This window comes from Malania oleifera, chromosome 12, assembly GCF_029873635.1.
Source record: "Malania oleifera isolate guangnan ecotype guangnan chromosome 12, ASM2987363v1, whole genome shotgun sequence".
In the NCBI taxonomy this organism is placed as follows: Eukaryota; Viridiplantae; Streptophyta; class Magnoliopsida; order Santalales; family Ximeniaceae; genus Malania; species Malania oleifera.
Window position 1 is genome coordinate 45,311,985 of NC_080428.1, and position 26,464 is coordinate 45,338,448.

General features: G+C 36.0%; 1 protein-coding gene across 1 annotated transcript; it reads right to left on the reverse strand.

The window, feature by feature from the left end:
* Nucleotides 1–200: 200 nt before the first annotated feature.
* Nucleotides 201–3,860, reverse strand: LOC131144852 (aquaporin NIP1-1). Its single transcript, XM_058093758.1, has 5 exons — nt 3,241–3,860; nt 2,695–2,919; nt 2,106–2,303; nt 1,000–1,061; nt 201–682 (listed from the first exon to the last, which is right to left on the reverse strand). The coding sequence occupies exons 1-5, from the start codon at nt 3,610–3,612 to the stop codon at nt 463–465; spliced, it is 1,077 nt and encodes a 358-aa protein (XP_057949741.1). The 5' UTR covers nt 3,613–3,860; the 3' UTR covers nt 201–462.
* Nucleotides 3,861–26,464: the final 22,604 nt, after the last annotated feature.

The following is a 26,464-nucleotide window of genomic DNA, read 5'->3' on the forward strand; positions in this document are numbered from 1 at the left end:
TTTAACACAAGCTAGGTCGACCCATGCGATTGAAACGCAATTTACTAATCTCAATGACTCAATCTAGCTATGTGGTCTATCTTTGAATTGGGGCAGCTTTCCAGAATACGACCATTCTCAAATTTCTCATCCTTATCAATTGATTGATTAAACCCATCTAATTTTATCCACACACAAACACAACACGTCCATCCCCTGCCTTCACCAGCAACAAACATGTGATCAGCTTTATTTCCTTTCTTCTACAAAAAGCGAAGCGTAAGCACATAACTTGCATGCATGGTTTCCATTTCAAAGCAGAAGACCCGTGGCCCTGGATATACATAGATAACACAGCCATTCTTTCTCCTCGTCCTCTTGGAAAAACAAGAAAAACGTGGATGACAAGAAAATCTAAGGAGGTAGAGAAGATCATTTTTTGTTGTTTTAGTTCAGTAGGTAAAGAGACGAGAGAGTAGATTGTTAGTTGCGTGAGGAAGAAGAGGAGGCCTTGAGGAAAGAGGTGGACTTGGTGATTTCACGAAGGGGCTTGTCGGTGAACCTGACGATGTTGTAGACCCATGCTCCTGCTATGGCTCCTCCTGTGGGCGCCATTAGGTATATCCATATCCCTCTGTATTGCTTTGACACTATTGCCGGCCCCAAGCTCCTCGCTGGATTCATGGATGCCCCCGATACTGGCCTGCGCACATTGTTAATTTCCAACTCCCAAATTAATTAACGCGTACATCAACACACTCACACGACTCATGAAGTTATAACAACCAGAGTAGTAGTGTTATAATCTTCCATTTCTATTATATTGCATTCGGAAACCGAAGACTTCGGATTGGACAAATTTTTAAAAAAATTTAATATAATTTTGTATTATATCTAATTAAAATTCAAGATCTCTCAAAAATAAGTCGATCAAAACAAACCATTCCGATTGTTAGTAATAAAATACTTAATTATAACACCTAATTACCATATGAGATAGAAAGAATTAAAAAAAAATACCCAGCAAACATCACGTTAAGTAGAACAGTAGCCCCGACCGCAAGTCCCGCCAATTCCCCAATCTGCATTATAAAATTCACCATTCTCGCATCAATTTTTGTATTATATATAATATTATATTCAATAATACGCAACCACAAAGGACAAAAAACATTAAGAATTTTAAAATGGGTTCACCATCATTTGAATTTTAGGCTAATAATTTAAACACGTTGTTTTGAATTTTTTTGTTTTGGAAGAATGGTATTATTAACATTCTAATGATGTGAACTGTGTCCTGTCAAACCCCTCAAACCGATCAGCATTATCCCGTATTGCATATGCTTAGTGATACAATTCAAGATAGGTTATTTATTATTTATTTTTTATGTGCACACATCATAATGGGTCTCAGTTTTTTCAAACTTAATTTAATTTAAAAAAAAAACTATTTAAATTACTTTAAAAAAAAAAAAAAAACTCACTTTTGTATGAAGAATTCTTAAAAACAAAGTTCATGATCATGTAGACAGATTGTACCCTTATATTACTAACTTCAAGAGAAAATAAAAAATTATAAAGGAGATCCCTCTGGCCTGTTGATGTACATATACTCGTGCATTTGTTACCCAAGTAAATTTTATTTTATTTTTAAATAAAATTATTTTTTAATGAATTAAAATAAGTAAAAGAGTAAAATAAAAGGACATCCAATAGGATTTAAAATTTTTAATTATAAGATATCATGTTAATCAGGGCATACGTGTGAGCTATGCATCGAATAACGTACACGTCGTTGTTATGTTTAAATATTAAAACAATCTAATAATTGGCTATGGGGAAATTTTTTGATTTTTTCTCGCCTTTCTTTTTGAAAGTCCCTTCCTCTGTTCCTTGACACAAGAGCGGGACTCTCGCTCAGGATTGATAGTCCCTTACCGTAGGGGGGGTGCTGGTCCTACTCATACTACCAAAAAGATCGGGCAAATTGGATGAGCCGGAAAGTCAGGACACCCGACGTAATCAAAAAATAAAAAATAAAAAAATAAATGATCGGACAAATTTCCTTCATCTGTTTTGTGAAAGCAAGACCAATCTCCTCTTAGAGGGGAAGGGAAAAAACTTACAGCACGATTATCAGTCGCGACACCGGAAATGACAAACATGAGGTAGAAGGTAATAATGAACTCAATGACAAAGGACTGAAGGTCGGATCCCGCCGGCAGTGTTCCGGCGAAGTGATCATGCTTGCCGTTGAATAGTAACCTCAGTGTTCCACTTGCTAAGGTTGAGCCAACTACCTGGGCAAATATGTACGGCAGCACCTACACTCAATTTATTCAAAACAAAAATAATTATTATATACGTTTTAATTAGGAACAAAAATATTCAATTAGCAGATAATGAAATTGAATTATATTTCCATAAACCCCTGTTAGTTTGTTTTAGGGTTTATAAAAAACAATCAATGTCAATATGCGTACTCTTAACTATACACGAATATGTATAATTTCTAACCAAACAGCACCTAATCATACTTTTCTTCCCCAAAATAATTCCAAAATTCTGAAGAGTAACAGTGAAAGACAAGTAAGAAGAAACCCAAATTTTGAAGTCAAATCTCAAATGAGCATATAGAATTGAATTAACAGTAGAGAAAAATAATTGAAGCAATCGTAAGTCAATCGGTGGGTCGGAGGATGTAGTGTAGCACACCTGCTTCCAGGGGAACCTTCTGCAAGTAGCAAAAGCAATGGTGACCGCCGGATTGAAATGGGCGCCGGAGATGTGGCCGACGGAGTAAACCATAACCATTACCACCAGCCCCCACACGATTGATATTCCTGGTGAAGTTATCACCTTCTCCTTATCTGAATTCACCACCACCGCTGCACACCCCGCAAATATCAGAAAGTATGTTCCCAACACCTCTGCAATAATCTGCAAGAAACCAGAAACAAACAATCAATTTCCTCCCCAAGTTCTTTGGATCAACCATGTCATAGAAAATCGCTTTTGGGGCAATTCTTCGAAGATCTGAGAAGGCGAATTGAAGTTGAATTTTGAGAAATGAAATTCAATGTTTTTGGCAGTAATCAGTGTAAAATTTTGAGTTTCTGAAATGGGTTTTGAAGATTTGAAACCGACAGTTTGGCAGTCCTGAGAAAACGACTCTGCGGAAGGTCTTGAAGAAAGAAAAAATTCGCCGTAGGAATTGAAATAATGGAGGAGACAAAAGCTTTAGAAGATTTAGAAGAAGACCTTCTGCATAAAAGGGACAGAGAGGCAGAACCCTGTTTCTGCGGTGGAGTTTGTGGAAGGGCGAGGGGGGTTGTGGTTGGCGTCGCCGCCGTCTTTTACATTCAGAACAACTTCATGTTTTCCATTTTGTGCGTGGATCTCTGCCATTGATGCAGTAAAGGCCGAAAAATGAAGCGGTTGTGGTAAAACAGAGTACCAAAAGGTGAATGATGCAAAACTCAGCGTCCGAGATTTCGGAGAATTAGACCCACAATTCCAATTTATAGGGGAACCCAGATGGCCAAAGTGGAATTGAAGTCCAGAGAGAGAGAGAGAGAGAGAGAGAGAGAGAGCGCGAGCGAGAGAGAGAGAGAGACTTTTTGGCACTCCCATACACGGGTAAAGGTATTGACCAAATATGCTTTTTCTTTCATCATCTTTTATATATATATATATATATATATATATATTTTTACTGATCTGCCTGCTTTATCTGTTTATCTGTATCTTTCTGGTGCGATCTTTGAAAAGCGTGACGTCCTCTGCATGTGAAAACAGAGAAAAGAGAGAGCGAGAGAGAGAGAGAGCATTGAAGGGTGCATCAACGATTCAACAACCCGCCGGAAAAATCCGCACGATATGAATGCCTTGAAGAAGACTAGAGGTCTTTCTAAATACTAAATAGTAAAGTATCGGACAGCGATCATCAACCTCATAATTAAGGAGATAAGGAGACAAGAGAGCCCCAATTTAGTTGGGAGATCTCAATTTTCCATAGCTTCTTTAATTCATTAATTAAAGTCATGGAGCAGAAGAAGCAGGGAAGAGGGAAAGTCCAAGGTGGGTGTTGACTCTGCTTGTACTGCTACCTTCCTATTTTAGGGAGCTTTGTCATATTATAGTATTATATGCCTCGTTCGGAAGTTCAAATTTTTTTTTAAAAAAAAAAGGAAAATATATATTAGAAAATTCACATTTTTATATTTAATTGTCAAGAAAGTGAAAAAAATAAAATTAAATGCAAATTAAATCTAAAAATAAAATTTTAATTTTATATATCAGTAATATTTACATTTTTTAATTTTTTACTCATATTTAATAAACTTCTATATCTTATATTATTTGATAGAATAGGAAAATATACCGAGAAATAAGTTTCTTTTCATTTTCCTTTCCTTTCATTTTTTTCAATTAATTTTTTTCATCCTTGAGAAAAGGCCCTATCCCTCAAAGTTGAAAAAATTTGCAAAAGGAAATTGTTGAAAACTGAAAATTGATAAAAGAAATTCAAATTAAAAACAAGTTGTAGTTGAATTAATGCTGAACTAAATTATGTTATTTGGAGGAAGCACTTTAATCAATTACCTTTTTCAAGGAATAAAAAAATTGTTGGTGTAATTATTAAAGTCATAAATGTCCAAAAATATCTTGTATAATATTGTTTGACATTAAGTTACATTTTGTTTGCATACTAAAACTAGATAGGATGGAATATAGAAAAAAACATTAAATGAACAATATGGAAGTTAGGTGACAAATTCCGGTTCAATCTTAATGCATACTTTTGTACATAAATTTAATATAATGTTTAGGTATCTAAATTTGGAATTATGGGAGTATGGTTTTTGAGTTTTGGAATTGAATTTGTGCGCGTTTAGAGGAGAGTCAATATAATTTTACATTATATATATATTTCAAATCCACACAAATCTAAATTTGAAGTTCAAAATTTATATCCTTGAATGTAAGGTAAATGAATTTGAATAAAATTTTATATAATTTTGTATTAAATCAAATTTCTAATTTTAATTTCTTAACACTAAATTGGTGTTTCCAAACTTTTCGTTAATAGATTTAGAGAGTTGATCTATTTTGCACCCTATTTAAGTCTGACTTATTAATGGTACAAACTAAACTCTACTCATTGACCCCTTTTGCCACCTTACCAACATCTATACTATAATTTATTTTTGAACTCGTTTGGTTTGTGTCCAACAACTATCTTGGAAGTTTTTCTCGCTTCTCTTCCTCCACCGCAATAATCTCTCTCTCTCTCTCTCTCTCTCTCTCTCTCATTGCTATGTGTCTCTTCCTTCACCACAATTTCTCTTTGTATCATCGTTCTGTTTTTGTGTCTCTTCCTCCACCCTACTTGTTTGATCTCCATTCGACACTTGTTCTAGAAGTTGCTTGTATCTTCCCTCACATGGTTCTCGCGTCTTCTCTTTCATCATCTAGTATCTCTCTCTCATGGTTCTGCCATCTTGTCCTCCACCGCAGTGTGTTCCTCGAATATTTCTCTCCTCTCTCTCTCTCTCTCTCTCTCTCTCTCTCTCTCTCTCTCTCTCTCTTTCATGGTTCACTACAAAAAAAGAGGGTTATTAGTGATGAAATTATTAGTGATGGAGCTAAAATCGTCACTAATAATGAGCCATTAGTGACGAAATTAAATTCGTCACTAATAGTTAACGCATTAGTGATGATTTTTAAAATTATCACTAATAATTTTTAGTGATGAAAATGAAATCGTAACTAATATTTTGGTCACTAAAAGGAGATTTTTCGCTCAAACTATTGTGAAAAAATATTAGTAATGTTTTTTTGGGCATCAATGTCGAAAATTTTCGTCACTAATAGTCTACTAGTAGTGACGGTTTCGAACACCGTCACTAATAGTAGACTACTAGTGATGGTGTCTAAAACTGTCACTAAAACCCTTTCCCATAACCATTATTTTCATTTCGCACAAAAATTCCAAATCTCCTTGAACGATCGAACCCTCCCTCTTGCATGTCCTCCCTACACGATTGAAGCCCACTGCCGCCACTGCACTGCCGGTGTTGCACCACCGGTAGCTGAAACACCGCCTCTATAGGGACCCGAATCCGAAAAATAAATAAAGAAAAGAGAAGGGAAATTAAAAAAAGGATAAAATAGTAGAGCTCATCGACGAGGCTCCATTGCTCGTCGACAAAGTCTCTTCTGTTGCTCGACGATGAGACACAAATACCCATCGACGAGGAGATACCGAGGGATTTTCAGAGATTCTAAAATCTCAAGCTCATCGACGAGGTCACTTACTTGGCAATGAGCGATCTTCTTTGACTCGTCAACGAGAACTTTGACTTGTCGATGAGGCTAGCCGGGTCAATCTAGTTATAAATAGAATATCCTTTTCTTCTTTACTAAGTTATTCCATTCCTCTCTCTCTCTCTCTAGAACACGAACCAACACACACACACACACACACACACACTCTCTCTCTCTCTCTCTCTCTCTCTCTCTCCCTCTCTCTCTCTCTCTCTCTCTCTCTCTCTCTCTCTCTCGCTCTCTCTCTCTCTCTCTCGGATTTCATGCCCTTTGTTACTGGAATCAACAATAGAAGGAGAATCTCTACAGACATAGCGGATCAAATTTTCGATATGAGAATTTTTGGATTTTTCCCTATAATCGAGGTAAGAATCTAATTTTGTTTCTGATTTGGTATATATGTAGTAGTCGTGATTATAGGGAAGTAATGTTTTATCGGTTTTTAGGTTTCAAGGATCCTGGGTCATTGTTTTAGACCAATCCATTCCTATTTCTTTTTTTGGGATTATGGTAAGAGGATTTGTTTACATCGGTATTTTTAAAAAACTGAATTGCTAGAAAGATGACCTATGCCTTTATGTACATTTTGACTGCTTATCTGCAAAATTTTACTGGGTATAGATGTTGTTTCTTACGATTTTACGGTTTTACGGTTTTTGGCAAAAATAGGGGTTTTGGCATATGAATTCCAAATTTTTTGAAACTACTTTAACTGCTTTAAAACTAAAGTAGGAACTGCTTGATACCCATGTTTGCAGACCAAATGGTATTTTTTTAATTATACACTTATTAAAGCGGTTTTTGACGAAACGAACGTGACGTATAATATGAACTGGAACATATTGAACTGTTATATTTGTGAATGAACTATGAAAACTGAAATTCCATTCTATTATCTAAAAATTTGGAAAACAGATGTTGATTAATCACCGAGCTTTAAAATGTAAAAGCATTGAACCGAGAGCGTTTGTGCCGATTAACACCACTCATTGACAGAAAAGGAACATTCATGAAAGATTGCATGATTGTGATTGTGAAAATACTGGAACTGCACAGGTTGTTATGTTTTATTGTAAATTATATAAATGATTGATTAGGACCACAACTTGTTACTAAAGGAGTTGAAAGACACTCAGAAGGAGTTAAAAAATACTCTAGGTTATCTAAGGCTTTAAATAGCTAGAGGCACAGTTTTGTTGCTATTTGAGGTACAGTGCCACCATACATGTGAATCAGTGTGGGTATCGAGATAGTCGGCTTGTAGGAGTGTATGGGGCCACTGATGAAATAATAGACTACGTGGGGCAACCGAACTATATCTGTGATGCTTGACAATGCCTGTACGAACAGGGCTCTGTCAGAGTTATCAATGCACAACCGTGCCATAGGGTAATTAGGTATATTCCTAAAAGTTTCAAAATTGGTCATTGTCCTAAATTTTCATATACATGATTTAAAAACTAAAATGGGCAAAGTCATAGGGTTTAGTATCGTGTGGATGGAATCGTATAGTGCATGGGCCTGTACCCTACCCTAACCTCGGGAACTCTCGCTTGTAATGATGTCATATTATGTTTATATATCTCTGATAGTACTGTACTATGCATGTAATACTGTGCAACTGTTTTTAACTGGAATAAACTCATGTAGTCACGTGCTATTGTAATATCTTCCACCTTACTGAGAAGTGTCTCACCCCAATCTTACAACCTCTGTTTCAGGTCCTACAAGACATCGGTCCTAGTTCTTCTAGAGGGACTTTGTCGTGTATATTCTTGTTAGTGGATGTAAGTTTTTGTATTAGTACTTGAAAAGCAAGGTATAGTCCCAAGAGGGGGGGGGGGGGTGAATTGGATTTTAAAACTTTCTTTTAATTCTTTTAAACAATTCTTGACTTGTTTGTTTAACTCTTTAATCACAAAAGAACTTAGATTCTTTTATCCAATCAAAAATAATATTACTTAATCAAACAAGTAATCAATCATTCAACCAAATAGCCAAGCCAATCAATCAATCACAAATTAAAGGTAAACAACCAAACCAAAATTAACACATACACCACTTTGGCAATTTAAGCACTTAAAATAGTTTGTTTGTTTATATAAGCCTTGTATATATGGTTTTACTTCTTCAATATGATATACAATATAACATCTAATCAATACAATATCTACACTTTTCTCAATATTCAGAACTCAACTAAACTCTCAGTTAATTTATCCTTCGCCTGTTAACCAAGTAACGTACTCCATATGGTTTCCGCAAGGTATGGTATAGCCAACGTACTCCCTTTCGGTTTCTGCAACCCAAATCAAAGTTAGACTTCAAGTTTACTTGATTACTATATTACGTAGTATATATGATTTCCAATTTAAACCATCTATGCAATTTAAATATGCTGAAAATAAAGAGTAGGGAAAGAGAGAGTGAGATCGGGATTTTTGCGAGGCTTGGCTTATACTCAGCCTACGTCCTCGCCTTTGGCAAACTACCAAAAGATTCGCTAAACTTGTTCCTTTAATGGGTGGAACAAACCTTTACAACACTAATTAGTTAAGGCTAGAGCCCGCCTTCTCCAAACAATGTTCCCTCATTCAGTCACTCCTTAACTAGGCTAGAGCCCGCCTCTCTAAGCAATATCTCCTTACTTAGCCAACCATCTAAACAATCCTTGGAATCATCAATCTACAAGAAATAAATCAAATAGATGTGTACAAGAACTTGCTCACACAAAGAACTAATTAGTACAATAATTTAGAAACTAATATACTTCAAAGTAAATAACAATATGGAATTTAACTTAAAGCTCAATGAAGCATATCACCGATTAATTCTTTCAATGATTGAAAGATTTAGAATTTATAGCACAAGATTGGTGATTGAATCAGCAATACCTCAGCAAATTTCGTAGACAAGATGAGAGTGAAAGAGCTTTTGAGTGTTGAGAGCAATTAAGAGAGATTTTGAATTTTTGCTGAATTTGAATTCTCGGTATATTGATTCAATGATCTTTGAAACTTATTTATAGACTTTAAAAGTATGTAACTTGGTCCCCAAGTGACTTGGATTATCCCCTAAGTTTTCACAAAGTTTGAGCCCCAAGCAAACCGTTTAAAAAATGTTTCCGTTGAGTTATTTTTAAAAATCTGTTCGTGACAGTCACCTAACATGTTATTTTTAAAGGAGCAGTAGGGGCGGTAGGGTGGTAGTCGCCTACCAGGACACAGCTAGTCACCTGACTTGACCACCCAGGCGCTTGTCCTAGTTTAGGCAGTCTATTGGTTGCTGTCAACTTCGAGTACCCTTCTGTTTTTTAGTCATAAATTTTTCTTTGTAACTCCAAATTTGATGATCTTGGTATGAAATGAAATCTAAGAGAAAATAATACAACGTTCATGTTGAATACTTTTTAAAATAAAGAGTTTTTGATGGAGAAAAATACACCTCAATGTAGATATAGAAAAATTAACAGCATTTTGAAAATCCTCTTTTTGATGCTTTTCATTCCAAAAATGATTCTAACCTTTTTGAAATAATTTTTGACCTTATAAAAATATAATCCAAGTATGTTAAAAGGTATCTAGGTCCAATAAATTAACCTAAGAGTTTCATGTATCCATATTGAAATTATTTTGAAGTACTTATATGAAATTTCCTATAAACTCTTTCAAATTTTCAATTCTTGAATTCCTTGAGGTCTTTACGCTTGCTTCATCTTTCTTTGAGCTTTCATCAAGTTCTATTTAATCCTCATGCTCTAATTATCTTCAAGCTTTATCTTTAAATCCATTTTTGAATCCATGCTTTAAGCTTGATATAAATCATCCTTCTTTGAAATATAAGCTGTCATGAATTCTTTAACCTTGCATTCATCATTGAGTCTTGAAAATACATCACTTAAACAAAGCATGTTAAGTTCTACTCGTTTGTTAGCATCAAAACAAGATGTTAAGCCTTGTAAGGCCAACAATACTGGGTTGTTAGTCTGATAGAATGTAGGAGGATGTAATATGTTTATTTTTTAAACATGGATCTTATGTACTAAAAAATACAGATAGAACTTTGGTATATGTCTAATAGAACCCCAAATGGGAATGTTTATGTTTTTCTCTATGTATGATTACATATATTGTTGGCCCGGTTGAACGTCTAGAGGGGGGGGAGTGAATGGACTTTCTTCACAGATGTGCTAACTTTCTACAAACACAGAAAACTTACCAAGAGCAAGTGCATAAAATTGCAGTGTAAAGATGCAGGGAATCACAATAATAGTATAAAGGAGATATGAGAGAAGAAAAGCTTAACACAAAGATATTTACGTGGTTCAGCACCCCGCCTACGTCCACACCTTGAGACCAACTCAAGGATTCCCAAAATCCACTATAATCCTCCTTCGAGCGGAGAAGCCAATACACGGTTGCTCACAAAGAGCTTCAACAAGGTGCTCACTTAGAGACACCCAACAATAGCTCACAAAGAGCCTTTCTTTTCAAGAAGTAGATGAGAAATAAATGTAAACTTGAATACTCCCTTTAAGTTGATTACAACAATAAAATCCTTACTCAATGTCCTCTTGTAAATAGAGTACAAGCAAAACTAAGAACCAGAAGAAGAGGGCAAGTGAGTGTATGAGCAAACCTTAGAAATGAGAACACCAATAAATGATCTTTTTACAATATTAACTTTCTTGGTGATGAATTGAATGCTATTTACTCTTATTTAAACACCAAATGGGCGAAGGGAATACTGGAGAGCCGTTGGCCATTTATGAATGTAAGACAAGGGTCAAACTAGCCATTTTGCAGCATTTAATTTTTGCTGCTGCCCGACGTTCGTCTACGAAGCTAGAAATTTGTCGATGAGCTCTTCAGTCAATTCATCGATGACGCCCTGTGTTCGTCGATGAGTTGTTGTTCTGAATTCAGGTACCTCTCGGTATCTTTTCGTCGATGAGAACCCTGTGTTTGTTGACAAGTTCTTCATAACATTCGTTGACGACGCCCTGTGTTCGTTGACGATTTATGGTTCTGAATTCAGATGCCTCTCGGTATCTCTTCATCGATGAGAACCCTGTGTTCGTCGGTGAAGTTTGTGTTACACTCGTCGACGAAGCCCTGTGTTCGTCGACAAGTTCCTTCTTCTTAAGAATTATTCTTTAAGTTCTAAGAAGGTCTTTTTCTGTTTGGGGTTTTCTTTACACACTTTTAAATCACTTGTTTCTTGTTGTGTGTGTGTGATATGCCCATTTCTTGCACTTAGTTTTGAGTTTTACTCTATATACAAGACATTTACAAGATGGTCTCTCTCTGATTCTCACACTCATCCTTCAGATGACTTTGTATATTGTGTAGTGTCCATGAATGCGTTGAGAGGCTGTGCTTTTGGTCATGGCATGAGTTGCTTTGACTATTTGTTGGTTCAGGTGCCGTTCTATATGGCTGAACATGACTTAGAGAGAAACGTTAGTAGCTTTAAGAACTGCTAATGGGTTGTTGTCATCAAAATATAATGGGAATGAAAGAACCTTAACTACTTGGTCTAACATATATGTCTGAGTTACACCCGTTTGTCCCTATTTAGGGCGGGTTATTTATATATACTTATCAGATATAGGTATAACAGAGTATGTGTAGTAGCACTCTGAGTTCGTATAAAGGACCAGGACGTTACAGCATGGTATCAGAGCCCTTAACCAGTCTGAAGTGTGATGTGAATCATACTGCCTGGTTAGGGGTATAGTCAGAGCTTAGGTTACTAGGTTATGTAGTTTAGAATATACTAGAGTTTAGGATGTGAATAAGATTAGCAAGTGCAGCTTTGTATACCTAGAGATAGAAATCCATTGATAGACTTCTGTGCTTTTCTGGATCATTCGAAAGGTTTAAAAAATCACGACAATCTATTGGCGGTTTTGTTTCTAAGTGGAAGGGCAGAACTTGAGTCAAAATGAATATGTCATTAGGGTATGTCAGTACTAGGACTATTATTATGGGAAGTAAGTTTATAGTGTTGCAGTATTAGTTGGTTAAGCTTCTAATTGGTTTCCTCAATTGCTTTTCAGGATGGAATCCAGAGATAATACTACCAATGTTGGAGGCTGAAGTAGTGAGGGAGCTGCCCTTGAGGCTGGCAGTGATTCCACGAATGTTCCGCAGGACTTTGCTCAACAGTTGATGGCTGAGGTGGTTCGGACAAATAGGGGGCAGGATTGTCCTATGATTGAGTTGGGCTATTCTATCGATCAGTTCACGCAACTGAAGCCTCTTGTTTTCATGGGAAGTGCAGACCCGATTCGAGCTGAGAACTGGATCGGGGAGATTGAGAAGTGTTGGCCAAATGAGGCTTTTCAATCTTATTTTGATGATAACAAATGATGCTGGTGTAACTTGCTTCTTGAGTGCTTTTGTTTGAGGAATATATATCTCAACACAAGAGAAAGAAGCTATGAATTAAAGTATCATGAAGAGAACAAGCTGTGCATTTTTTATCATGTCAAGAGAAAGCTTCAACAAATCTTTTCAAGCAATAAAGAAGAAGACTTGAGGTCCCAGTACTTAAAAGCTTAAAGATAAAAAGGGACTTGAAGTCAAGAGGCTTATCAAAGACTTGAAGCATCATGTTTAAGAAAAGCTTGATGTAAGTACTTCTTATCAAGTGATAGTTTAGAAAATATGAAGCTCTTTAAAGGACCAATATGAACTTAGGAAACTCATTTTTAAATCCCTGAAATATTTTATGAAAAATTAAATAATAAATGTAAAGCTGAAATGGAAAAATCAAAAAGAAAAACCAGTCCTTTGTTTGCCCAGCCGACTGACTTAACCAAAGCAAAATTTCCCAGTCGACTGACAGTCAACCGACTGACTCAAAATGAACTGTGTTTTTCCAGCCGACTGACAATTTCTTGAAATAATTTTTGGGAGACAGAATGGTGCCAGTCGCCTGTCCAGCCAATTGACCTATGTTTTTTGAACTACCCAGTTGCCTGTCCAGTCGACTAACTCCACGAGTTTTATTTTTAAAAACTCCAACGGGCAAATTTCAAAAATTGATTTTTCAAAATATAATAACATTGAAAACTAAAAACTTCCAATTCACCCCCCTCTTGGTAGCTATTCTAAATTTCAATTGGTATCAGAGCCAAATTATAGTAACTCTTAACAAGAAACTATAAAAATATCAAATGGCTAATATAGGAGTAGCACCCTTCGGTGAGGGCCAATCCTCAACCCGTCCACCAATCTTTTATGGACACAATTACACTTTTTGGAAAAAGAGAATGCAAATTTATCTCCAACACATGGATTGGAAAGCATGGGAAGTAGTATGGATGGAGACCTTTTTCCAACCAAGATCGTTGATGGAAAACATATTCCAAAAGAGAGAAAGGATATGACTGATTCAGACTATAAAATGCTTCAAATCAACTCAAGTGCTATAAATGCTATACTGTGTTCTAAATGCTAACGAATTTAATAGGGTCATGGCCTGCAAAATGGCCAAAGAAATTTGGGACAAACTAGAAGTGACATATGAAGGAACAATTGATGTTAGAGACAATAGAATAGATATGTTGACAAGCGTATGTGAAGCATTCAAGATGAATTCTGATGAAATAATATCAAGTATGTACCCCAGATTTACCCACATAATAAATTCATTAAGTGCTTTAGGAAAAACTTATACTACCTACGAAATGATTAGAAAAATTCTAAGAGGCCTTCCCTCCATTTGGGAACCAAAAGCTACAGCTATCACTGAAGGTAGAAACCTTAAAACCACCTCTTTAGATGAACTCATAGGTTCACTCCTTACCTATGAAATGACCTTAAAAGAAAGGAATCCTGAACCAAAGCATAAAAGATCCATTGCACTAAAAGTATCTAGTCATAGCTCTAGTGAAGAAGAAAGTGAAACAAGTGACTTAGATGAAGATGAATTAGCATTCATCATTAAAAGACTAGGCAAATTTTATAGAAGAAATAAAAGATGTCCTAGAAAGTTTAATAAAAAGAAACCTGAAAAAGGAGAGACAAGTAGGAAAGAAAATAAAAGTAAGAATGAATCTCCAATATGCTATCATTGCAAGAAACTAGGGCATATCAAAAGAATGAATCTCCAATATGCTATCATTGCAAGAAACCAGGGCATATCAAACCGGATTGTCCATTGCTCAAGAAAGAAAAGAAGAAAAAAAAAAGGAAGCTTTGAAGGCTATTTGGGATGATTCAAGCCCAAGCAAAACAGAAAACGAATCAAGCGGACAAGAGATGGCAAATATATGCTTCATGGTGAATGAAGAAAAGGTATGTTTTAGGACAACACCATCAAAGGATAAGTGGTACTTGGACAACGGGTGTTCAAGACACATGACCAAGGATAAGACAATGAAATTAGGAATAGCTTCCCAAGAGGGGGAGGGGGGTGAATTGGATTCTAAAAATTTCTTTTGATTCCTTTTAAAATACCTTAAATTTCTTTTATTTCTTTTAACCAATTCTTGACTTGTTTTTTTTTTTAATTCCTTAATCAATCAAGAACTTAGTTCTTTTATCCAATCAATTAAACACAATCTTCAAACCAAACAATCAATTTATTTGCCAAGTACAAGTTAAACAACAAACAACCAAACCAAGATATAAAGTATTCAGCGCTTTGGTAATATAAGATCTTGAGATAGTTTGTTTGTCTATATAAGCCCTGTGATTATGAATTATAATTTATGCTTACTGAAGTAAAGCCCTGTATAAATAAATCCAATCACTTTTTCCAAATATTTAGAATTCAAATAAACTCTTGGTAAATTTATCTTTGGGGTGTTAACCAAGTAACGTACTCCCGTATGGTTTCCGCAAGATATGGTGTAACCAACATCCTCCCTTTCGGTTTTCGAAACCCAAATCAAAATTGAATTTTAAGTTTACTTGATTTCCAAATATGCGTAGTATGTATAATTTAGATATTTAAATCATCTACGCAGTTGTATATGAACTGAAAATAAAGAATAGGGAAAGAGAGAGTGAGACGGAGATTTTTACGAGGTTCGGCTTATACCCAGCCTACGTCCTCGCCTTTGGCAAACCACCAAAAGATTCACTAAACCTGTTCCGTTGATGGGTGGAACAAAACCGATTACAACATTCCTTGGTTAAGGCTAGAGCCCGCCTTCTCCAAACGATATTCCTTCGTTCAGTCACTCCTTACATAGGCTAGAGTCCGCCTCTCTAAGAAATATCCCCTTGCTTAGCCAATGATCCAAACACCTTGGAACGTCAATGAACTACAAGAAACACAAGATAAAATCTGTGTACAAGTATACTCTCTCAAAAAGCAAGTTAGTACAATTTCAGTACTATATACTTTAATGTAAAATATCAATAGGAAATAGAATGAAGCTCAAGTGTAGAATTCACCAATATCCTTCTTAAAAGAGGATTAGCAGTAGGAATTCAAAGGAAGAAGGGTCAGCGCTTCAGAATTTTCAGCAAAAGAATTTTTCAATGAGTGAGCAAGAGAACTTAGGAAGAACAAGAGTACTTTTAGCTTCTCAAAACAAAAATTTCAATTCTTGAATTTATTTTGTTTTGCAAAACCATGTATTTATAGGCTTTCAAACTTAAAAAAGTTTCCTTGAAGAGTTTCCCTATTTATTAGAATATTTAAGGTTCAAATGGTTATAATTTAAAACATTAGAATTTTAAAAATTTGCCCATTGAACAGTGTTTAAATGTCTGACAGCAGTGACCCCGTTTCAGTATGTTGGCCATAACTTTTTCTGTATAACTCCAAATTAGGTGTTCTTGGTGTCAAAAGAAAGCTAAGAGAAAATAATACAATTTCCATGTTTCCACTCTTTAAAATAATGTGTTTGATAAAAAAAAAAATTTACCTTAATGCGACGGTATAAAAATTGACAGCATTTGGGAAAAATTCTTTTTGGTGCTCTTTATTCCAAAAATGATTCTAACCTTTTTAAAATAATTTTTGACCTTATAAAAATATTATTCATGTATTTTAAAAAGTATCTAGGTCTAAGAAGTTAACTTAAGAGCTTCAAAATATTTCAAACGATATTTTAAACATTAAAACACTTACATGAGACTTCTAAAATATTAATACTCTAAGTTCTTGAGTATTCATGCTTTGTCTTTGGATTGAATCCATCTTTTCTTCAAGCTTCCATGTTCTTTAAGCTTTCTTACTTTGCCTTTTTTTGACTCTTTTGACTTTAATATGCGTTGGCTTTCAACAACTCATTTATGTCCGCATATTCTTCAACAAGTAATTCATGTCTTGGCTCATTTAAGCTTCATTTGATCCTTGTGAGTACTTTGACCTTGCTTCCATCATATTTGATCCTTGTGGGCACTTTGACCTTACTTTCACATATATGAACCCTGAAATATCATTACTCACACAAATACATTAAATTTCACTTGTTTGTTAGCATCAAAATAAGATAACAAGATTTTAAGCCTTGTAAGGCCAACAGACCAAGTTTTCCTCTCTAAGAAAAAAGGATGGAGGATATGTCACCTTCGGCGATAATGCCAAAGGTAAGATAATTGGCATCAGGAGAATAGGTAAAGAACCTTCTCTTAACATTGATAATGTGTTATTAGTAGAAGAATTAAAATATAACCTTTTAAGTGTCAGCCAATTAAGTGACAAAACTTTTGAGATAACCTTTAAGAAAGAAAAATGTGTTATTCAAAATGCTAAGAAAAATAAAACCTTATTTATAGCTTAAAGGATAAATAATGTTTATTGTATAAATATTGAGAATCTAGTGAATCAAGACGTAACTTGTTTGGCAGCAATAAATGAAATAAGTTGGCTATGACATAGGAAATTAGGACATGCTAGCATGGACCTTTTATCAAAATTATCAAATAAAAATCTTGTAAAAGGATTGCCAGATACAAAATTCTTAAAAGACAAGATGTGTGATGCATGCCAAAAAGGAAAGCAAGTTAAAACAAGTTTCAAAAAGGAAAAATTATATATCTACTAAAAGACCTCTAGAACTATTACACCTAGACTTATTTGGTCTAACTAGAATATCAAGCGTAGGAGGAAAACAATATGCTTTTGTAATAGTGGATGATTATTCTAGATTTACTTGGGTTTTATTTTTAGCAAGCAAATATGAAGCTTGTGGTATGCTAATCACCTTGTGCAAGAAATTACAAAATGAAAAAGGCTATAAGATAACAAGTTTTAGAAGTGATCAAGGTAGGGAATTTAAAAACAAAGACATTGATAAATTCTGGAATGAACAAGGAATAAATCATAATTTTTTAGCTCCTAGGACTCCAGAACAAAATGGAGTTGTAGAAAGAAAAAAATAGAACTTTACAAGAAATGACAAGAACAATACTAAATGAAAATAATCTACCTAAATATTTTTGGGCAGAAGCTGTAAATACAGCCTGCTACATTATAAATATGGTATCTATAAGAACAAGTGTAGAGAAAACACCATATGAACTTTCCAGACAAAACACCATATGAACTTTGGAAAGGTAGGAAACCTAATATCTCTTACTTTCATGTATTTGGATGCAAATGCTTTATTCTTAATACTAAAGATGATCTAGGAAAGTTCGATGCAAAATCTGATGAAGGTATCTTTTTAGGATATTCTACAAATAGTAAAACTTATAGAGTTTATAATAAAAGAACTCTAACAATTATTGAATCAATACACATAGTATTTGATGAGTCAAACAATTATGATAATAAGGCTAAGATTGATGAGAAAGAAGTCAACTTACAAAAAGAAGAAATCATTGAAATAAGAGAAGAAAACAATAAAGAAGCTTCAAATGAAAACATTTTAGAAAATTCAGAACTACCTAAAGAATGGAGATATGCTAAAAGTCACCCAAAAGAACAAATTCTTGGTGAAACATCAAAAGGCATAACTACTAGAGCCTCATCGAAAAATATTTGCAACCATTATGCTTTTTTTTTTTTTTCTCAAGAGGAACCTAAAAACATTGAAGAAGCTTTAAAAGATGATTCTTGGATTATAGCTATGCAGGAAGAACTAAATCAATTTGAAAGAAGTCAAGTGTGGGAGCTTATACCTAAAACCAAAGATAAATCAATCATAGGAACTAAATGGGTGTTCAAAAATAAAAAGGATGAAAATGGAGTAGTTGTAAGAAATAAAGTTAGACTAGTAGCACAAGGATATAATCAAGAAGAAGGAATTGATTACGATGAAACATTTGCTCTCGTAGCTAGAATGGAAGCAATCAGGATGCTATTAGCCTATGCAACCCATAAGGATTTTAAATTATGTCAAATGGATGTAAAGAGTGCATTTTTAAATGGTTATATAAATGAAGAAGTATATGTTAAACAACCTCCAGGTTTCGAAGATGTAAAAAATCCAAATCATGTATTTAAGTTGACAAAAGTTTTATATGGTTTGAAACAAGCTCCTAGAGCTTGGTATGATAGGCTAAGTAAATTTTTACTTAAAAACAAATTCTCAAGAGGAAAGGTTGATAGCACTTTATTCATAAAAAAAAATAAATAAATAAAGACATGCTAATTGTCCAAATATATGTGGATGATATCATATTTGGGGCTACAAATGAATTTCTATGTAAAGACTTTGCCACATGTATGCAAAAAGAATTTGAAATGAGTATGATAGGGGAATTAAATTATTTCCTAGGACTTCAAATTAAACAAGCTAGATATGGGACTTTTATAAATCAAACTAAATACATCAAAGATATGCTTAAAAAGTTTGATATGGAACAAAGTAAACCCATAGGAACTCCGATGAGTACATCCACAAGTCTTGATAGAGATGAAAAAGGAAAACAAGTAGACATAACACACTATAGAGGAATTATTAGTAGTTTACTTTATCTACCTGCTAGTAGACCCGATATTATGTTTAGTGTGTGTATGTGTGCTAGGTTCCAATCAGCACCTAAGGAATCTCATCTAACAGCTGTTAAAAGGATACTTAGGTACTTATTAGGAATACTTGACCTAGGTTTATGGTACCCAAAAGATACTGATTTTAATATGATAAGTTATTTTGATGCTGATTATGCTAGATGCAAGGTTGCTAGAAAGAGTACAAGTGGCACATGTCACTTCCTAGTACAATTCTTAGTGTCATTCTCGAAGAAACAAAACTCAATAGCTTTATCAACCGCCGAAGCTGAATATGTAGCAGTTGGAATTTGTTGTGCACAAATACTATACATGAAACAACAATTAAAAGACTTCAATCTAGATTACAAAACAATTCCTATAGTGTGATAATACAAGTGCTATTAATATATCAAAAAATCTTATCTCACACTCAAGAACCAAGCATATAGATACAAGACATCACTTTTTAAGAGATCATGTTCAAAAAAGAGACATAATTCTCGAATTTATAAATACACATGATCAATGGGTGGATATATTTACTAAACCTCTCACAGAAGACAAATTTATAAATATTAGGAGAGAGCTAGGTCTATTGCACAATAGAGAAATTGAGTGAAGAATAAATCAAATAGGATGAAGTCAGCCGACTGGCTCTAGACCCAGCCAACTGACTGAATGATTCAATGTTCGAAACAGAGAGCAGTCAGCCGATTGGCTCCAGACCTAGCCAACTGACTGACGAAAAAACCCTAACTTTAGTTATAAAAATACTAGTCTTTTGAAGTGGTTAGTTAACTGAGCTAGGTTTTTCTCTTCACTTAGTCTTCGTTTCTAACTCTCCTCTGTTCTCCTTCCTTCAGCTTTCATAATAGATCATCCTCCAAACCCATCAAGTTGTCAATCCCTTTCATTCCTACATCACAATGCCGCGAACCAAAACAGTTGGGAACAAGAAGGCTTCTACCTCTTCGCAACAGCACTCAGAAGACCCAACCATTGAAAAATGGCTCGTATCTCCTCATGCCAAAACTTTCTACCACAATCAAATTAGCATGACGAAACCTCTTCTTGGTAAAATTCTTGATACATCTTTCTTTTCATCTGATTTTCCACATATCCTCTCATTATTTGAAACTCTCGGATGGAAAAACTTCATACTATTTCAAGCTCAAGGTCACTTTCCAAATCTTGTCAAAATTTTTTATGCAAATCTTGTTCAGGAAGCAAATGGTTTTTCTACAAATGTCATGTGAAAGTCCATATCTCTTACTCCAGAATCTCTTGCAAAAATATTTCGTATTCCCAATGGTGAGTTTAGGTGTCCTACTTTTGGCACGTCTTGGATCTATGAGCAAGATTTCACCCCGGAAGAATTTCTTCCTTTGGTTTTGAACCATGCTCCTATTTCATTTGAAGGTCCTCCCTTATATAAACACCTAAATCTTCAAGCACAAATATTGCAGAAAATCATCACATATAACATCCTTCCTCAAGCAGGATCTCATGCCTATATTTCTTATGCTGATTGCTTCATTCTCTGGTGCCTGCTTAAAGGCAAGAAGATGGACTTACCAATTCTTATGCTTCAACGGATGATCACACCCATAGAGGCATGACAAGTTACCCTGCCTTATGGAGGAACTCTAAATATGCTTTTTGCCAAACTACATATATCCTCATCTTCCGATCTTTTTGTCAAGCGTACTTACTATGATATTTTTAACTCTACTACTCTTACGATAATGGGATATGAAAAACACAATGATGAATGGGTTCTTAAAGGAAGTGGAGGTCAAGCACCTCCTTCTCCTCCTGTTGTTGGACCTCTCGCTTGGTTCAATCCATTTTATCAGTAGTTTACCAGTTTTAGTCAAAACATGCAAACTGAACTTCACTCTCTTCAAACCAACTTCTCCGCTCTTCAAGAAAACTATTCCTCACTTAATAAATGTGTTGGTCGCATTGAAAAATACCTTGGTAGTTCATCTCGTCCTTTAGATCCTATGGATATTAGTTCAGCTCCTGCAAGTGATGATGGTAGTGATGAAAAGGACTCTCAAGATGGCAATAATGATGATGAGACAAACACGGAAGAAGAACATGAGGAAGGTGAAGATGTTAAATCAGGTGAAGAATCAGAAGAAGAAGAGGAAGATGAAGATGAAGCTTAGCAGAAGAAGGAGAGGAAGATGAAGATGAAGCTTATGATAATTGATTTTCTTGAAAAATTTTGCTATGTACTATAATTTTGGATGGTAGCTTTGTTTACTTATTTCTCCTACTTTTTGATTGATGTCCAAAGGGGGAGAATTTGTGACAAGCAAAGATGGAAGTTATGAACCGTATTATGTCTTATGTTATGGCTTATGTATTATGTTAAGGCTTATGTTTTTTATGAATGGAATATTATGCACCTTGTATTTGATGTTTATGTGGATGTATGGATGAGTATGTGCATGAAAACTATGAGTTTTGATACTGGATACATATAGTAAGGGGGAGTTTATGAACCTTATGTTATGGCTTATGCATTTTTTCCGTATGAATATCCTTATCTTTACTTCTTATTTGTCATTATCAAAAAGGGGAAGATTTTTGACCAAATGAGGTTTTTCAATCTTATTTTGATGATAACAAATGACGCTGGTATAACTTGCTTGTTGAGTGATTTTGTTTCAGGAATATATATCTCAACACAAGAGAAAGAAGTTATGAATTAAGGTATCATCAAGAGAACAAGCTGTGCATTTTTATCATGTCAAGAGAAAGCTTCAACAAATCTTTTCAAGTAATAAAGAAGAAGACTTGAGGTCCTTGTACTTAAAAGCTTAAAGATAAAAAGGGACTTGAAGTCGATAGGCTTATCACATACTTGAAGCATCATGTTTAAGAAAAGCTTAATGTAAGTACTTCGTATCAAGTGATAATTTAGAAAATATGAAGCTCTTTAAAGGACTAATATGAACTTAGAAAACTCATTTTTAAATCCCTGAAATATTTTATGAAAAATCAAATCATAAGTGTAAAGTTGAAATGGAAAAATCAAAAAGAAAAACCAGTCTTTTGTCTGCCCGGCCGACTGACTTAACCAAGGCAAAATTTCCCAATCAACTGACAGTCAGCCGACTGACTCAAAATGAACTGTGTTTTTCCAACCAACTGACAATTTCTTGAAATAATTTTTGGGAGACAGAATGGTGCTGGTCGCCTATCCAGCTAACTGACCCTGTGTTTTTTGAACTACCCAGTTGTCTGTCCAGCCGACCGACTCCACGAGTTTTATTTTTTAAAACTCCAATGGGAAAATTTTAAAAATTGGTTTTTCAAAATATAATAACATTGAAAACTAAAAACTTCCAATTCACCCCCCTCTTAGTAGTTATTCTAAATTTCAAGAAGATTCTAGACGTCCTAAAATGCACTGAGAAGCAAAAAGTAGCCTTTGCAACGTTCAAGTTGTTGGGTGAAGCGGAGAGATGGTGGAAATCTGTAAAGATGCTTGAAGAGCATCGACCTATTCCCGTGGTTGTGATGTGAGCTAGGTTCAAGGAATTATTCTTTGAATGGTATTTTTTAGCTACAGTAAAAATGCCAAGATGGAGGAATTTATGAGTTTGGAACAGGGGCAGCTAACTGTTCAGCGGTACGCTGCCATAATTTAAGAGCTATCTCGTTTTGCTCCATTCATGGTTCCGAAAGAGGCAATGAAGGTCTAGAAATTTCAGAGGGGCCTGAGGAAGGAAATTCGTAAACAGACGGCTATTTGGAAGATGCAGGACTTTGTTACTTTAGTTGACAAAGCCACTGTAGTATAGGAGAGTCTATAGGAGGATGTCGGGGGTCAGATCTCTAAAAAAATACCTGCCCCTTCCAGTTCTTATGGTGGGGCAAAGAAGGGTAACTGGAAGAAGAAGAAGAACCGTGGTGGTGCTTCTCAGAGTACCACGTCCGCTTCTATTTGTTCTACGTGTGGGAAACCTCATGTAGGACAGTGTTGGAGGGCTATGAAGGCTTGTTTACGATGTGGCAAGATGGGACAACAGGTGAGGGATTGTAATCTATTGAGTTATGACAAAACTCCACAGCAGCCTTTCAGAGGTAGTGCGTAGGCGCCATGAGATGGTTAGTAGGGGGGTACTGCCCAGGCTAGGGTGTGCTCCTTAACTCTAGGCGATGTAGAAAACGTTGGAGATGTGGTAACAAGTAAATATTTGGATGCTTTCCAATAAAGATGTTATATTATTTGACTCAAGAGCAACACATTCCTTTATCTCCGGGGGATTTGTTAAACTGTGTGGATTAGAGATGCAACAGTTGGGTTATGAACTGGTAGTGGCTACGCCATCGGGATCGGCAATTGTATGTAGCAAAGTAGTCCATGATTTCCCAGTAGTGATGGTACTGCCAGTTGGACTTATAGTATTTGATATGTATGACTTCGATATAATCCTAGGGATGGACTGGTTGTCTTCCATTTATGCTAGTATCGATTGCCACAGGAAAGAAGTGATGTTTAGACCTCAAGAGGAGCAAGAATTCAAGTTTGTAAGGTCGTGCGTGCATTCTGCACCAAGGATCCTTTCAGCTTTGCAAGTTGGTAGATTGCTCCGGGAGGGATGCCAAGGGTATCTGGAATTTGTGAAAGACACGCTAGTAGAATAACGTAAACTAGAGACGATTCCTATAGTGTGCAAGTTGCCTAACTTGTTTTTAGAGGACTTGCCAGGATTACCTCGACACCGTGAAGTGGAATTCATTTTAGAGTTAGCTCTAGGTATGGCGCCGATATCGAAAGCTTCGTATCATATGGCTCTAACTAAATTAAGAGAGTTGAAAGAGCAGCTTCAAGAATTTCTAGATAAGGGGTACAATCGACCGAGTGTTTCTCCTTGGGGAGCACCTGTGCTATTTGTGAAGAAGAAGGACGGGTCAATGAGGATGTGCCTCGACTAGAGAGAACTTAACAAGGTAACGATAAAGAACAAATACCCTTTACCTAGGATTGATGATCTTTTTTACCAGCTACAGGACACACAGATCTTCTCTAAGATCGATCTACGATTTGGGTATCACTAGTTGAAAGTGAAAATGGAGGATGTTCTAAAAACAACTTTTCGAACTCGGTACGACCATTATGAATTTATGGTTATGCCATTGGTCTTAAATAATGCACCTGCAACATTTATGGATTTGATGAACCGAGTCTTTCACGAATACTTAGACCAGTTCATCGTGGTATTTATTGATGACATCCTAGTGTATTCTAGGAGTGCTACAGAGCATGAAGTTCATCTAAGACTGGAATTGCAAGTGCTCAGGGAGAAGAGGGTATATGCTAAACTGAAGAAGTGTGAGTTCTAGTTGAAATAGATTGCATTTCTAGGGCACGTAGTGTTCAAGGAAGGAGTATCAATGGATCTGAGTAAGATAGAGATAGTAGTGCACTAGGCGAGACCAAAAAATGTTCAGGAGGTATGAAGTTTTCTGGGTCTTGCAGGTTACTACAGACTGTTTGTAGAAGGGTTCTCTAGTTTAGTAGGTCCTTTGATGCGACTCACGAGGAAGATTGTGAGGTATGATTGGACTGATAAGTGCGAGCTAAGTTTCTAGGAGCTGAAACGGTGACTAGTTATTGCTCAAGTTCTGACCATTCCATCTGGGGATGGCGAATTTGTTATCTACAGTGATGCCTCTAAGATGGGTCTTGGTTGTGTTCTAATGCAACAGGGTAGGGTGGTTGCTTACGCTTCTTGCCAACTTAAAGAGTATGAGAAGAACTACCCGACACATGATATGGAATTGGTAGTTGTAGTGTCTGCATTGAAAATTTAGAGGCACTACCTGTATGGTGAAAGGTGCAAAATTTTTACTAATCATAAAATTCTCAGGTACATTTTCACACAGAAAGAGTTGAACATGAGACAATGTAAGTGGCTTAAGTTTATAAAAGACTACAACTATATTATTAGCTATCACCTAAGGAAGGCAAATGTGGTAGCTGATGCTTTGAGTCGAAAGTCAGTTGATGTGTCGGTCTTAGTAGTGGCAGTTCAGCAACAGATCTGTATGGACCTAGAAAGGTTAGGCTTGGAGGTTGTGGAAGGAAATCATTAGACTGTTCTTACTAGCTTGGTAGTATAGTCGACCTTATAGGAGAGGATCCTAGTAGTGCAGAAGGAGGATCCAGAGCTTGTTGAGGTTGTGGAAGCAGTCTAGAGTGGGTTAAAGCCAGATTTCAATACCTCTAGTAATGAGATTTTGAGATTCCATAACAGAGTATGTGTACCAAATGATGCTGGAATTAAACTGGTCATTCTGGAAGAGGCACACCATTCGCTCTACACCATACATCTTGATAGTACAAAGATGTACTGAAATCTAAGGGAATCTTTCTGGTGGTCAAACATGAAAAGAGAAATCGCTCGTTCCGTAGAGCAGTGCCTAACATGTCAACAAGTCAAGGCAGAGCCCCAGAGGCCGGCAGGACCACTTCAGCCATTTGACATCCCCAAGGGGAAGTGGGAGCACATCTCTATGGATTTTGTGATGGGATTACCTGCAGCGATGCATAGGCAGAATGTTATATGGGTGTTAGTTGATTGGTTGATGAAAACTACACATTTCATTCCAATCAGAGTCAGCTACTCTCTAAATAGGCTGGCAGAGCTATATGTGTAGGAGATTGTACGGCTCCATGGTGTTCCTATTTGTGTTGTTTCGAATCGAGAACCACGTTTTACATCTCATTTCTAGAAGAGTCTACAGGATGCCTTGGGATCGCAGCTCACATTCAGTACGTCTTTCCACCAGCAGACAGATGGGCAGTCTGAGAGGACTATATAGACACTAGAGGATATGTTGCGGGCTTGTGTACTAGACTTTGGTCACAGTTGGATATGGTGTCTACTGCTTGTTGAGTTTGCGTATAACAACATTTACCATGCCAACATAAAGATGGCACCTTATGAGGCATTGTATAGTCATCGGTGTTGATCTCGGTTGTACTGGGATCAGGTACATGAGTGGCAGATATTGGGTTCAGAATTGATTTAGCAGGCCTCTACAAAGGTCGAGTTGATCGGGGAGAGAATCAAGGCAGTTTTGAGGTAGGAGATATGGTGTTTTTGAAGATCGCTCCGATGAAAGGGGTAATGAGGTTCGGAAAGAAGGGGAAGCTAAGTCCTCGGTATATGGGGCCTTTCGAGATCCTGGAAAGGATAGGTTCGGTAGCTTATCGGGTGGCCTT

Excerpts from the sequence above, each read along its gene's own strand:
- LOC131144852 (XM_058093758.1), bottom strand. The coding sequence starts at position 3,612 with ATGGGAGTGCCAAAAAGTCTCTCTCTCTCTCTCGCTCGCGCTCTCTCT. Across the intron at positions 1,062-2,105 it reads TCGCGACTGATAATCGTGCT|ATTGGGGAATTGGCGGGACT; the intron begins GTAAGTTTTTTC and ends TTTATAATGCAG. Across the intron at positions 683-999 it reads CTTAACGTGATGTTTGCTGG|GCCAGTATCGGGGGCATCCA; the intron begins GTATTTTTTTTT and ends CAATGTGCGCAG.